The sequence below is a fragment of the Branchiostoma floridae genome, chromosome 11, assembly GCF_000003815.2.
Source record: "Branchiostoma floridae strain S238N-H82 chromosome 11, Bfl_VNyyK, whole genome shotgun sequence".
Classification (NCBI taxonomy): domain Eukaryota; kingdom Metazoa; phylum Chordata; class Leptocardii; order Amphioxiformes; family Branchiostomatidae; genus Branchiostoma; species Branchiostoma floridae.
The window spans coordinates 16,007,599-16,023,319 of record NC_049989.1 but is presented as its reverse complement, the minus strand read 5'-3'; the positions used below and the strand labels follow the sequence as shown (position 1 = coordinate 16,023,319).

At 39.5% G+C, this 15,721-nt stretch overlaps 2 protein-coding genes across 2 annotated transcripts in view; one reads left to right on the top strand and one right to left on the bottom strand.

Annotated features, from left to right (window-relative positions):
• LOC118425649 (calpain-10-like) overlaps window positions 1-15,721 on the bottom strand; it is a 110,925-nt gene that overhangs the window by 80,908 nt on the left and 14,296 nt on the right. The window contains exons 4-5 of the mRNA XM_035834626.1: window positions 15,246-15,442; window positions 13,819-13,987 (exon numbers count right to left, since the gene is read on the bottom strand). Coding sequence (XP_035690519.1) covers window positions 13,819-13,987; window positions 15,246-15,442 — 366 coding nt within the window. The remainder of the gene's footprint in view (window positions 1-13,818; window positions 13,988-15,245; window positions 15,443-15,721) is intronic.
• Window positions 10,197-13,783, top strand: LOC118425650. Its single transcript, XM_035834627.1, has 2 exons — window positions 10,197-10,416; window positions 10,755-13,783. The coding sequence occupies exon 2, from the start codon at window positions 10,800-10,802 to the stop codon at window positions 12,366-12,368; it is 1,569 nt and encodes a 522-aa protein (XP_035690520.1). The 5' UTR covers window positions 10,197-10,416; window positions 10,755-10,799; the 3' UTR covers window positions 12,369-13,783.

Below are 15,721 nucleotides of genomic sequence, written 5' to 3'. Positions count from 1 at the left end.
GATGGCGCCGTACTCGGCCCACTCGAAACAGTTCGATTTATTCGAATGGAGCCCGTGTGATAACCCCGGGCCGTACGGAAAGTTACCATCCGGTCCGGAACAACCGTATCGAACGTTTTCGCGTCACAGGTATGACATAAGGCCTAATATAGAAGGCCTTACTAGTAGAGACTTGACTGTAACTTGTAAGATAATCTATCATCAGAATGTACATACTATAGAAACTGCATGTAATACATGTAACACTGGATGTATTCTATATTTTGCATGTACACATTGTAAATGATGTAGTCTTCATTGCAGATTTCTATCAGACCTCACCCAGTATTAGAGAACTTCAACATTTTAAAAATTGCAAATCAGCCCCCCCCCTTCGAGAAATAAAAGCTACCACAGCTAGAAGTCTGCAAAGGAGGCTATACTGAGTGTACAATGTGTGCATGTACATAATGTAAGACAGTGCACCTTATAGATTGGGTGTACAAACTACGTATTACTATGAGAAGCAGTTACACAGTTCTATGTAGTCTTACTAATGAGTATTACATATAATTGTATATATAGTGTCAGGTAACTATAGGAATCTATCAAATTATATTACTTCCAAAAGGTTCAAATTGTATATTCTGCAATTAACAAAAACAACAAGGAATTCTTTAGACTATGTACATGCAAGTCATTGATGGCAAAATATCCAATGGTACAAACAATAATTACAGGTTAAATCAAGACCTGTAAATTTAAAGTAGAGTTTTAGGTAGCATGATTACTTGCAATATACATTGTTGAGCAATAGATCATGAAATGGTAAAAAAATGGACTTAGATAATTTATGAATTAAAAGTCTAGGAAAGCATGTAGTCATGTGAAAAATAGAATATTGCTAAATTGATATTATCATTTTGCATGTATCTTTTTTTTTCAAATTGCAACTTATATTTTATGTCACGTATCTGGAAAAAAGTACAAATGTATGATTGTCTAGAACACATACGAACATGAACCTCTGAAGTCTGGACCTGATCCTGAACATAAGTTTAGGTATGCAGCACTACATTTAGCATTTAGTATTTCACTCTTGAAGTGAGCTTTTCTCTCAACTGTATAATTATTCCACAATGTGAAATGTATCAACAGCTGTATCTATTTGCCAGTGTATTGATTTATTGATCTTTGCTATCAAAAACAGTTAATGAGTTATCTCTTGTATTTCTCTACAGTTGCTGCAATGTTTTTGTATCATCATGGTTTTCATATAATATTTAGAAACTTTAGGGGCAGATAATTAGTTAAAGTATAAGATTCATGATAGTAAATGAATAAAGAGCATACTGTCATCAAAATTGTTCTATTATGAGTAACTACATTAATTTACTGTACAATCATGTACTCTTACCTCTCAAATAAACACACCAGCACGTTTATTTTTTCAGCCTCAAAATCTGCACGGTACGTTTTTATTTTAGACGGCATATTACATTGGAGCTAAAAACAGGTAATACTATATAATACTTTGGGAGCAGCATACTAAAAAAAGTTCACTTTTCACACACACACACACACACACACGCACGCGCACAGACAGGCCAAAAACTCTACTCTTCCTCCATTTTGCATGGAGGAAATTATCAAGCGATAGGGGGCAAAGGTTAGGGAGACAACCATGCACTTCTGTCATATTGCTGCGCCCCCATATATTTGACCCGGAACCCGTAGGGCACATTTACATACAACATTTGTAAATACCTGGGGGCAGAGAGCTATGGGAACATTAACTGAATGTCTATTTGAACTATTTGAAGCAAGAAGAATCATAGCTATTCACTATTTGCTTTGTAAATTTTATCTAGACTTCTGGAAAACCCCACCTCTACCCTACGTACAGAAAGTAAGTTAGCATGTACCCCTAACATATGGCAACGCGTCAAACTACTTATCCGAACTTACCAGAAGCTTCAGAATGTAATTTACGGTTTAAAAGTACATGTGTACTTGCATTGGTGGTGAATAACAACTTATTCAGAACTGGATTTGTGGAAGCTCATACAGCAAAGTACATGTAAGTATTTGCATATTTGTACCCGCAGTATAGACTACTTCCCCTTTTCTTACCCTGGCAGACTTAATTTTTATACTCTGATGAGACTAAGGTTTAATTTTGTTTAACTCAGTGCGTGGTTGGGAGTGGCCTCCATAGCAGGCTCTCTATGGACTTTTTTGGCACTTTTGCTGGCCATTTCTTTTTGTACTGGGTCGCTGATTGCTGGCCTCTCTCATAGCCGTCCATTTTAGAGCCTGCATTTTTTCGGCGGTACAAAGTCATATTATAAAACGATTAGCCATTCATCTGCCCTATTAACACATACGTTAGGAATAATTCACAACTCCGTGAGAGGCAATTCGCATGTCGGCTGCAAGCATTTTACAACTCGGGCCCGAGCTTGGCCATCCTTCAGATGGGGAAACCCCCATATGTCACGCGAAACGCGCTCCGCCCGAGCAAAGGCGTCGGACATACCGAAAGAACGTCGAACTGGTAAGTTTCACTTCTGTGTTTTTAAAAAGCAGTTTGACCCCGAAACCGTTAGAGAATTGTCGGGTCAGTGCACACGGGGCGTGACAGCGCACTGTCCGCGTCCGGCGGAGATACGTGCAGTTTATTAGCCGTCCACGGCAGGCAGGGAATTCGCACCTCCTTGATAATCGCCCTAATCGTTCTATAATATGACTTTGTACCGCCGAAAAAATGCAGGCTCTAAAATGGACGGCTATGAGAGAGGCCAGCAATCAGCGACCCAGTACAAAAAGAAATGGCCAGCAAAAGTGCCAAAAAAGTCCATAGAGAGCCTGCTATAGAGGCTAGGTTGGGAGGAGGTTTCACAATACCACCAGGAAGAAACATGGCACAATTAACTGCCATTGTTACCTTTCAAAATTATGAATCCTCAGTTGTTCCTTTCATTCCTGTTAGCATGCAAAAATTCATTAGAAAACAGATTTTTTTTTAATGTATACAGATATGGAGTCAGGACAAGATAGAAGTTGAATATTCCTCTGCTTGTTTCAGGTAATGTTGTTTTGTTGTTACATGTAGAGTCAATAATCTTTTCCTTTCTTCATTATATTTTTGTGACGACCTTTTCCATGCATGCAGCTAAAGATGGACCCAGCAGACATAGCAAAACTTAGGAGGAACCATGTGGCTCTTGTACGAGACTTGTCGGTTGGTGACATTGAGGACCACCTGTGGCAAGAGGGCATCTTAAGCAAAGATAATTGGGAAATGATAAACTCTGAGAAGACGACAGAAAAGAAAGCAAGAAGATTTCTGAAAATTCTTGAGACTGCAGGACCAAGAGCATTTCAAGTGTTCAAGACAGCACTAAAAGGGATTGACTCTCACTTAGCTGATCTTTTTTCAGATCATGATCAAACTCCCTCTCCCTCATACATACATGTATGTACATGTACATCGTGTGCTGATCTCATCAAGAAGTTGTCCTTAGACGTAAAGCTAGATAATGCCAATGTTGAGATCAATAGGCTGAAAGGGCAAATGCAAGAAAAGGATGCACAGATAGTGAATGCTCATGAAGAAATCAAAAGATTGAAAGGCCAAATGGAGAAAAAAGATCTTCAGCATGAGAATACCCGTGCTCAGATAGATAAATTGAAAGGGAAAATCAAGTCTCTAGAAGCTCTCTTAAAGAAAAGAAACAAAGAAGTAGATCGCTTAATAGCTAATGAAAAAAGGTTAAAAGAAAAATTGGACCAACAAAAAGACTTGAATATCCAACAAAAAGATTTGTACATCAAGATGGCCAACAAGAAACTTGACAAAGAAAGCACCAAAGCCAAGACAAACATGGGACAATGTAAGGGTGGGAGGAAGGCTGTCAAAGCTGATAAGAAAGACTCCTGTCCAATTAAGAAGGCTGCTGAGAAGAGCCTAGGGGTACAAAAAGAGCAAACGAGACCTACAACACAACCTGAAAAACATATTGACCATCCTGCCAACCATCTACCTCTAAGGGAGCAACTCCAGAAACCAAAGTTACAGTCTAACATGCAAACATCAGAAGTTACAGGCACTTTTCCCTTGAAAGGTCAATGCTCTCCAAAGCAGTCAATGGAAGGCAGTACTGTACAAACAGACAACAAAAAAGAACCACCTAGAAAAACCTCAAAAGATACTGAATGGTTTCATAAGAGACCGGCAACAGCTCCTGGGGTATATCCATCTGGACCAAAATATGCAGCACGGGTACAGGTACAGCAGCCAAGTACAACAAGGCAACCAAAGAGTGGTTGGAGAACACCAGATAGGTAGCATGTGTATGTAGTACAGTGGTTAGCAGCCCTGCCGAAGGAACTAGAGGCCATGAGTTTTGTTCCGGCTGTGTCGTTCACCCGAACCAAAGGCTTGCAGCCCACTGTTCATTGTACACTACTTGTTGAAAAGAGCTAGAGGAATTTCCCTGGCACAATGAACCTGTAAATAGCATACATGTCAGACTCTGTCTTTTGTGTCACGACCAGTGGAAGAATGGCTCTTCACAAGCTAAACTTTACCGAGATCAATAAGGCTTTCTCTTTCAGTTTCACCAAAGGAAAATATTCAAGTGAACACTTCAGATCCATTTGAAAAGACTCGTCAGAAAATGTACTAACTGTAACATTCGAATGTACAGTTGTATACATTTTTTGTCTTCCTGAATTGTGAGCAGAATGAACTTCAGCTTTAACTTGAGTAAATACACACATTACCAATCAACATTCAACAGTCAATAAGTGTAACATACAAATCCTATAGTCAGCAGGTATGATTCATTTCTCACGATTGACTCCAAGACAGCATTCTTGAATCTTATTAATTAAAGTTCATTGTATTTTCTTTCATCATGTTTTTGTTGTTGGTTGATTGTTTTATGGTTTTATAATTAACAAAATCTTATAAATGAATGGATTTGAATCATGTTTGGGTGAGTAGGCCTTGGAAATAATTTGGAGGTCTGGAATACTTTCAAGGGACTATTAGTATTCAGTCAGCAAAATAATTTTCTGAACAAGTTTGCACAGTGTGCAACCTGGGCCAAAAGCTTCTTGCCCCACCAACTACGTACAAACTTTTTCAAGGACATACATGTACATGTACATAGCCTTTTACATTAGTTCAAGCATACTAGTATTTGTATTTGAAAAAAACAAAGTTACATAGATAAAAAGCCTCAAGTCACAACAAACGTATTATAGAAATCGCTGTAAGTTATTTTTTATTGTATAACAGCATCCTTAACACATCCAAGCACTCTACACAACAACTAATCCATGTTATTCCCCTTCGATGAAGTCAGACTCTATAAATAAGTACAATTGTGATTCTGGTGATTGAGTAACCATATGGTGGTGGTAGCTCTGACCATTGACAAATATTTGTTCACGATTAAGCAACATAAACAACGGTCAAATCCAGATTCTTAAAAAAACACAACATGTCAACATGCTGACAAACTCGCAAACTAAGTGAACAAAAACTCGTGGCTGAGTATACCAATTTTGACGTATTAAAAAAGTCAGGGTCTTGACACCTTTTTTTCTTCCTAATTAAAAATAGCATAATACAGACTGTACTGAAAAGACATACTATTTACCTTGGTAACAAGAGTGGACATTGAAGCTATCAAACATTTCCAAAGGAACAGTTTGCTGTTATTTGCCAACCACACGATTAATAGCTCCTGTACAAAGTGGTGGGTAAGGCATAGAAACTGCCGCACAGGTTATAATGGTTGTGTTAGCATTGCCAGCGGTACCTACGGACAGGTGTAGGAATGCATTGTGCGTGTTTGTACAGGACTGTAGCGTTTGTGTCCCACAAACTCGCATTTGTTTCTGGCAACGCAGAAGTACAGATAAGTACGATGTTTGCTGCCGGATTGCACAAAGTTTGATCTCCAGTTCACAGGAAACTTTAAGGTAAGATTTATCCCTGGATGATTAACTGATTGATCATGTGCTTGTAAATCATACATGTACATCTCTGGATGTGGTATAAAAAGGATGGTCTCTCTAGAACACTAAGTCTTGCTATTTGTTTGGCTCCAGCTATATATTTCCCTTTCCAGCATTTTTACATCCTTTGCAAGCTGTCAGAAACAGCCAACTGTCACAGTAGTAGTTTACTGTGTTCTGCTCCTGCTGTATTCTGAATATCTTGCAGCAGCGTGCAGTCAGTCTTTCTTCAACTCTTCCACTTATTAGTCCTGTTTATCGCTAGCTTTCCTAGCTCCCATAGTTTTCTTTCTGACTTCTTTCTTTCACACAGTATATTTCCTTCAAAGACTGCCTTCCTATTGCAATGAAATTTGTATAAATTTAAAGATGACATGTAATTGTAAAAAAATATCTGTTACAGTAGTACAAATGATCATGAGTCTAAACAACTACCTGGTATTGCTTTTATGGGTTGTAGGCATATGGAGGAAAAAACTTTTCTGCAAAATCAAAGTGTGAAACATTTGCATGTTCATAAAATGTGAAAGTTTATACTTAAATCTATATCACTCAGAACAGTTTTCTAAAGCCTTTTTTGTCAAATGTTCATACTTCTTTAAGCATAAACAAACCAAGATGAATGCCAAACACAGAGAAGTCCTTCGGAAGAACCGTGTGGCTATCGTGGAGTCCTTAAGGGTGGAGGACATCCGTTCACACATGATACAAGACAACATTCTCACCATCTCTCACTTCCAGTCCATCACTGCAAAACCCACAAGGAAGGAGCGAGCAGAGGAGTTTCTTGACATCCTCGTCACTCGAGGACCGAACGCCTTCAAGGCTTTTACCCGAGCTCTAAGATGCGACTATTCCTTCTTGTACGACACGTTGATGGGAAAGGGGACAGAGAGAGAGCTGGATCTTGTCGACGAAAACAAAGTTCTTAAGGACGAGAATAAAACCCTGAGGCAGTATCTGCACAAGATGTATCGTGTCTTTGAAGGCTTGCTGTCAAGACCCTGCACAACGGCTTCACTCATGTCTGCCATACACAGGGAAAAAGAAAACCTGAAGAAACTGCTTTATCCAGCAAAGGCTCCCAAGAATCAAACAAAAGGGCAGAAGACCATCAGTAGTAAAGTTGTCAGCACACAGAAACAACAGACAGTAATAAAAAAGTCAAAAGAAGGACCAGCTCCAAGAGTAGAGACTGCAAAGGCTAGGACAATACAGTCGACAGGAGAAGAAATGGTAAGACCAAAATCAGAAGGAGCTCTGCAAGTTCAGCAAGACAACAGCGGTGAAAGCTCAAGTGGAAGTAAGTCAGCACCGCTTTCAAAAACCTCAACAACCAAGGTCGCCACAGCCAAACCTGTAGTCAAAGAGAGTCACAAATCTACAAGTGGTACGTCTGCTACAGAAAGAACAAAATCAACAACAACCAAATCATGTGTAAATACAACAAAGGCAAAATTGAATACAAATCCTACAAAATGTCCAATAGAAGAGGAACAAGAAGCTCCTACAGTTACGTTATCATACTCTCTACTGTCTGAGGCAACAACGCCTAAACAAATTGATGTTGATGAAAACAGTGAGAGTCCAGGGTATACCAGAACTCACAGCATTGATCAACATCTAGTCGACACAGAGGATGCAGATAATGGAATGTCAAAAAGTGAGACAGCACTGAAAGAAACTAGGCCGCAAAAAGACCGCACAATGCCCTTACAATCTGCTTCAAGAGGAGGAAGTGTGGTAAAAACTGAGCCACCTAGAACAGAAGAAGGTGTTCTACAGAAATCAGCACAAAAGACTCCTTGTAAGAAATCTAAAAATGTGGCAGGAACTTTTGAAGAAGATTTGCTACAAAAGGCAAGGCATGGCATGACAGTCATGCATCAAGAAGACCAGTGTTCTACTCAGAAATCGTCCACTAATACGCAAGGGACTAAAACAGTACCTACCCATAATAACAGTAGTAAACATGACAGTCCAACAATTACTGGAGGCGTGAGAGTATCGGGAACAGCAGGAGTTAATAGACAATCTACCAATCAACAGCTTGTGACAGCTACTAGTACAGCACAGGGTAACAGAAATCAGGCTATAGTCAAGACTACATACAGTCCAAGCAAAGTCACTGTGAGCGGAAGCTCTGGTAGTTCTACAAAAACTCCAGATGCAACAAAAAGACAAAACACTCCTTCGAATTCTGCACTGCCAAGAACTCAAACAAATACGGTAGGAGAGAGAAACGCCATTAGAAATGCATGTGAGGACAAACCTGTTACAAAACTTCTCAACGCAAGACCAAAACAGGCACCCCCTACACTGAGAAATGTGACAGAAATGCAGAAGGCCACTGAGAAACAGTCGCAGACCACACAACAGTCTTCCAAGAGAAGGGGGAGTGTTATAAAGATAAGATTTGAGGAGGGTCGCCTGTCCAGAGTAGACATAAGGGAAGACAATGATGATACAGACAGTGGAAGTGCAACAGGTAGTCAATGATTTGATTTTGCAAGGCACACTAGTTCAAGTTCCTAAAAAGTTTTATTTTCAACAAGAGCATTGTTTTACATTTTGATGTCTATTTTTGATATTGACAACTTTTGTATGTATGTGTATCAACATAATTTTATCTATTGTACTGAAAGCTGACAGAGATTACTTTAAGAATAATTATTGAGTCAGACATGTAACCTTCAATTACCTTTCAAGTATGAAAATTATCTTGTGTACATTGTTATAAATAAATTATATAAGATAACACTTATTTCAATAAATCCTACCATGCAGTAATTTATAGCGTGTTTTGACTCAACTTGATATAATGCACATGGATAGGGTATTACAAAATGGAGATCCCAAGTTCGAGGAGAGACACAATATGAACACGTCCTAAAAGATCTCATCACACTTATCAAAAAGAGTAGGGGTCCTTCCTGGTGTGTATGGATAAAATAAATCTGTCTGGACATGTAGCTTGTACTCTTCAGTACAAACCTGGTGTGTTATCCATGATGTGGTTTACTGGGTATGCAATATGACCAGAAAAAAATGCATTTAGCAGGAAACAGTCAGGTAAGAAATTGCAGGTACATGCTGTAAAGCCAATGGCTGTGTTAACAAACAACTAGGACCCGCACTTTTGACACCTGTTTAAATGGCACCTGTTACACAAATAGCACATGTATACTCCATTGTGGCATGTTCAGGCATGCCGATGTGTCAATAAATGGCCATGAATAGAGCAGAACGGAATGGTCTGGTTGAAAGAGGTGTGCAGAAAGAGAGCCAATAGCAATTAGTGCAAAGGGGAATCCCCGTACCCATGGTATCAAGATAGCAGCAGTTTACAATAGGCGCATTGCATGACGGTCACCAAACATATAGTACGTTGTATCAGCACTAGGTCTTGTCTTGTGCAGGAAGGACATCTACTATTTTACTTTCAAACTGCAGACATCACAAACAAACTTTTGGTCTTAAAATTATGGTCTTAAAAATAAAATTGGTCTTAAAATTGTAACAGAAAGCCAAAAGAATTACTGCTTTGTAAAGGTACAAAGATCAAGTACATTCTTTTTAATTTTCTACCGAATAGAAACTTGACAGCATAACAGTAATCAAACTATCATTGTCTCTCTTGGATGAGATTTAAGTTACATGTACATGTAGATAGAAAGAAAAAATTATCTTCTTAGATCATACACTGTACACACATTCTGCAAGCATTGCAGAGGGACCTACGTATACAGTTCAAAGATATGTCTTCACACAGCTATAAAATGGCCTGCACCCAGCTTGGACTAATTTTCGACAGCAAAGACAGGTCAAAACTTCACCGCTGTGATTGCAATATGCTTGTTATCCTCCACTGCATAATTACACTAACTTGCCCACCTGCATTCACAATTGTAATAGCATTAACTACACATTGACCAAGCACAGCATTTCTTGATGAGTTTGAACCAAGAAGAATGACTTGCATCTGTACCTTATACCTCCCCTGCTACAGTTTCACATACACATTGTTCTCTTCAGTATCCTTTACCATCAGCTGATAAAGTTACCGCTCTACATTATGCTCAAAGAACAGCTCTAAACAGACAGCATACAACTTTATAGACAATGCCACCAGACTAGATTTCACTACTACCGTGTTAGGTTTAAGACCTGAAGACCGAAAATAGGCTATGTGGTCATCTGGTCACTGCAACGAAGAATAGCTAGCCAGGGGAAAACCGTGGTTACCTTTTGTGGTGCACGGTACCTGAAAAGTTTGGTTTTTAGTGTAAACTTGCTTGTTGGGTATAGCAGTGAGCTGTTGCTAGAAGAAACATGGAGCATTACAGTGAGTTTGGACATGTCACCTGAAAACAGGACCTTACAGTTGGTGGGATATACACTGCGGTGAGTCAACAACTTTGTCTCGTGTATCGGCTTTATAGTACAAGTTAGAGCAGGGCAGAGCCTGACGTAGCTTAACTACGTTGTACTTAGTCTAATGTTTGTACAATCTCTGAGTCTTTAAGTGACTTTACATATCAGACTCAGTAAACGTTAAGAAATTACTCTTGATTCTTTGACCTTGTGGCATCTACAATTCAAACAAACTTCGATGATTTGACATGCATGCTTTCGTGTCGGAACATGAAATTTGATCGAATCTACATATCACCATTACAGATCTTTCTCTTTAACTATATGACACAATTTGAAATAGCAACCTTCTCATTTGGATCTAACAGGAACAACATTCATCGCCTTGACAACATAAACAGCTCTTAAGAAGTATGGATGAAGAAGACAGGAAGAAACTTGTGCGTAATCGTGTTGCCATCATCGAATCCTTGATCGTGGAAGACGTCCGGGCATTCCTGATAGAAAAGGAGGTTTTCACAAGCGATCAGTTTCAGCAGATCACTCGGCAAACGACACGTAGACACAGAGCGGAAGAGTTGCTCGATCTTCTTCCAACACGAGGACCAAAAGCGTTCCAAGTCTTCCGCAAAGCTTTAAGGCAGTGTAACTATTCCTTCCTGGATTCTCTACTTGAAAAGGGAGAACCAGATGGCAAAGCTCAATACACAGAAAGGCATAAAATGATCCCAGAAAGTCTAGTGAACTCTTTGAAGAGTCTGACAGAGGAGAATTCAAAGCTGAAAGCAGAACTGAAGTCTCTTAGAGCAGAGAACGCCCAGAAACAGAAGAATATTGACAGCTTGAAGAGACAGAACGATTCTCGGGTTTTGAAGGAACACGTGCAGAATGAAAAGACAAAGAAAGTGCAGGAAGAGTTAAAGACTTACAAAGAGAAAGTAAGAATCATGTCCTCTGTGACTACAGACAAACTTCTACGAGACCTTGAAAAAGAAAGAAAACAGAAAGAAACATTCCTTAAAGAGAAAGAGGAAATGAGCAAGAAGTTGAGAGATATCTGTAAGGGATACGAAGGGTTGAGAAGGAAGGTGGAGGAATGTAAGAAGAACCATGGGAGGAAAATCATCCATTTAGGGAGCAACAAGTTGGTTCAGAATCCTGAAAAACCTCAGGTGATCAAAGGCACGGGTGTGGTCACGTCTTCCATGAAAGATGGAGGAAAGGGAGGGCGTGGTCTTCAGAGGACGCAGACTATGTACGCTGTCGGGTCTCCCGGTAGAGTGAGTCAAGAGGGCACGAGATGTAACACCGCGCCAGTGAGAGACAAAGTCCAAGCTACTGGCCAAAACACGGTATCCAAACCAGTTACTAAAACTATTGTCGTACCCTCGTGGAATGAAGTCTCCAAAGAAAAACAAACAATTGCACAAAGTAGAAAGCCAGTGGCGAAAGTCGGAGACTCTTCAACATTAAGTCCGAAAGGAGTGAATGCTTCCACGCGTTCACCGACTCTTTCACAAAGAGGAACTGAAGAAACTCCTCCTAAGCAAGTAAAGATCAAATCTACAGTGAAAAGCACTGTGACTACACAATTGGGTACGGAAAAAATGCAGAAACTTGCTACTCAAGCTACACAAAGTGGGCTGCAATTCTCCCCTACAAAACTGTCACCAAGCAGGCCCCCTACCGGCTCCAGCGGGTATCGCTCTGAGTCCAGAAGCACGACTCGGACACACGATACCGAAGACGCGTCGGAAGACACAAGGTCTACGACAAGACAGGGACTGCTTTCTAGAAGAGACAAGGCATCTCCTAACAGAGTTTCAACGAGAAGGTCCTCAGGTTCAAGTGGAAGACATTCAACAACTAAGGTTAAGATACAGGTACCTTCTCCGGACCTGAGAGGTCCCATAAGTATTGAGTATGAAATTGCTAACGAGTCACAGTCTGTAGATTCACAAAGTACAGAAGCAGAGGGATAATAACAGATTCCTTTCCTTTATTTTATTGTAAATAGTATGCTGCATCTTAAGTCAGGTTTGGATATAGGGCTGTGTCCAGCTTTAATTTTTCTTCCGTCCAACTCACAGCTTGGAAGTCCATGTTGTTAACAAATTTTAGGGGATGTATGGGATCATACAATTTTTGTCCAACACGAGTACATTTTCATTCCCTGCATAGAGACACTCCTATTTATTATCTTGACTCTAATCACAAAGTTTGAATTATCATGACTCCATTTGTCCCATGCAAATCATGCGACATTATTGCCTAAATGTACAAAGATGTTTTGGTTGTTGATTTTTTGTTCCTGATGTAAGTAGTACTACCTTTTATCCACTGAGAAATTATGCTGTATTCTATGTAATGAGAAAAGTTTTGAAATCTGGTGTACAGAGAATATCAATACTATTTCCGAGAAAAAGCAGATGATCACACAATGTATTACATATGTCTGGCAAACATACAATGTAGCATGTTTGTGTATTTATACTATATGAAGACAACTTATTTCAACGATAATGGTAAAATGTACAGAGATAATAAATCTAAGAAACAAGTGATCTGTGGAGAACACTGTTACTGTACATACATGTATGTGTAATATGACAAAGATAAAAAATGTATCTGCTGCATTATGTTTATATATCTATCAAAGATTAAAACTATGTTGTACCTCTATACTCAAGATATTTTATTCATTGCGCTTAACTTATATGTAAGTTCTAATACTGTGGCAGAGATAACCCCTTGTAACCCCTTGTTTCTTTGGCATTTAGTGCATTACCTTTAGTCAGCATTCAAGTGCCAGAGTTATCAACCAGGATTGAGTTATTACAAAATTCATTATTCTCCAGAAGTATCATAGATCATAAAACTCATGGCCACCAAGTACAGAAGAGGCATCCTCATCTAAATTCAACAACACTTAGAAGCCTGGTCTAGTCTCATATTCTCTCGCCAGATCGAGACTAGACCATTCTCCACGTCCAAGATGTACTGGTAGACATGGAATATTTGCAGGTACGTTCTGTATATACCTTTTAAATAAACAATCACTGTTAGAGGAAAAATTGATAGTAACTGTAAACATACGTGACTGATGAACCTCTTCAACAACAACACTTACAGTTTGATATGTGTAACAGTTAGGTGTGACATGTCGTTCAGTGTAATATAACCAGATGCTACTGCTATGACCCAAGCCTGCCCAAAAGCTACACTGAAAGACGGTTATACCGGCTATATACAGATACAGATATTGCAAGAGTGCTGCTAGGGCAGCATTTCAACTTATTGGCATCTCTGAGCAACTCTCCCCCCAGCAAAATTTAGATGTAAAAAGTTAAAGCATAACATACAGAAAATACTATATGATATAGACAATCCATGAAATACAGCTTTGTTCTGAAAACATGTAACTCTACTCACGTTTGTTGAACATGTCAGCAACATCCCTTTTCTATGGACCCTGAGAAGTCGATCGGCCAACTGTGATGGTGGGATTTTCAGGGGGATCTTCACAGCAACGCCCCCTGTCAGATCCACTAGTGCATCGCACACCTGTCCTGCAACTATAGCCTCATAACATCCGTGCAATCTGGGGGAGGAAAGTTCAACATCAAGGCCCAAAATTCATTCATAAGAACGTAGCTGCACTGGTGCATCTAACCTAGACAATTATGTGCACAGCAAACATTTTGACTTCAAAATATAATTTAAAGTAGAATGTCAGTAAAACCTAATGACAAAGTTTACTGAATCTCCACCTTGCTCTCTTCAAAACTTGAATCTGAAATTCTAGCCTAAGTACAATCCTCCGTAGTGACCGCTGGCTCAATCCTTTAGCTTGCTAACCATGGAGTGAGCTAAGGGTTGAGCCAACAAGCAAAAAAAGGCTTTTTTTTCTGACACTTGAATATCAAGAATATGCTGTACGTAACTGCACAATAGCTCCTTTACTTAGACCACACCAATTGATTTACAATCTTGGTTCTAGTTCTCATATTCTTTGCATAAAAATATAGCATTTGCAGAAATCATAAAAGTATGGGGCAGGGAGGAAAACTTGAATATGACCGTATTCACTCTATAAAACTGAGTACACCGAGGTATAAATCTGTTCCTCTGGCTTTGTTTTCTTTCTATTTTTTAAGTTAAGCACATCGTTTTTGAATTTGAAAACCGGTGCACCCTGACAAAAATTAGGTGCACACCTCCGGAATGAATTCATTCAAAGCTGTTGTAAGCTACTTGTGAGAGACCACGCATTGTGGAAACTAACTTATCGATTTAAACCTATCTGTTTTAAGATAGCATTTATTGTTGATTTTAAGAATACAAATCTCGTCATCAGTGTGTTTAGCTGTAATGTGCCTAAGCCAAAGTTTTAAGTGTAAAAGTATGCAATTCAGCCTGTGGCTGCTACAGGGTTGTAGCCAGCACCCGTCCTTCCGTCCTTTGACGGAATTTTGCAGCTGGGGACGGAAAAAAATTTGCCCATTTTGTCCTCTGTGACGGACTAAATAATCAATATGTAACAATATCAAAAAACGGCCTTCCTTGTATAATTTCATACTATAATATTTTACCAAAACAGATTCCATTGAACAGCTTAGTCTACCAGCAAAGTTTACACCTGAAAATGCAGGAAAAAGCATTTCAGAGGGTCTAGATTTTAAAATTTGCGGGGGAGTATGCTTTAGGATCCCCCAAGGAATGTTGCGCCTTTGCGCAAAATCGAGGGGACGGAAAATGATTTCAGGCTGGCTACAACCCTGGGCTGCTATATACTTTTTGCCTGATCATGTTGATCGAATAAAACCATTAATTCATTCAAACAAATATGTGACTGTTACTTGGCATAGGCTTTCTCCAGCAGGGGGAGCCAGAAGTGACATCTGTTGGCACATCTGGAGTAGACCAGCCTGCCGTCTCTACAGGGAAGTCTATCATCAACGGTCACTTCTGTCCACTTCCCAAACTTCCAGAACGCAAAGCGGAACCTCCCGTTGTACTCCTGGTCACCCCAGGTTTTCTGCTGGACTGGTATAACCTGAAATAGCAAGATAGGTTTGGATAGAAGCACACCAGGACAAGTTTGAAAGTCCTATCATGGAATGCAGTGGATTCATTTACTTTCCTCATTAATTATGTAAATTAGCTGTTGATTTACATAATTAGTATTCCATAATGTAAGTTATCACTTAGGCCATCTACATACCAAAAATTATGAGGATCCGTCAACACGTTCTCAAGTTATTTTCGTCTTAAGTTTGAAAGGAAATTGGCGCCTGCAGTTCCAAAAAAGCTGCTAGGGGGTCCAAACTCCCAG

Coding starts and splice junctions, on each gene's coding strand:
- LOC118425650 (XM_035834627.1), top strand. CDS start 10,800: ATGGATGAAGAAGACAGGAAGAAACTTGTGCGTAATCGTGTTGCCATC.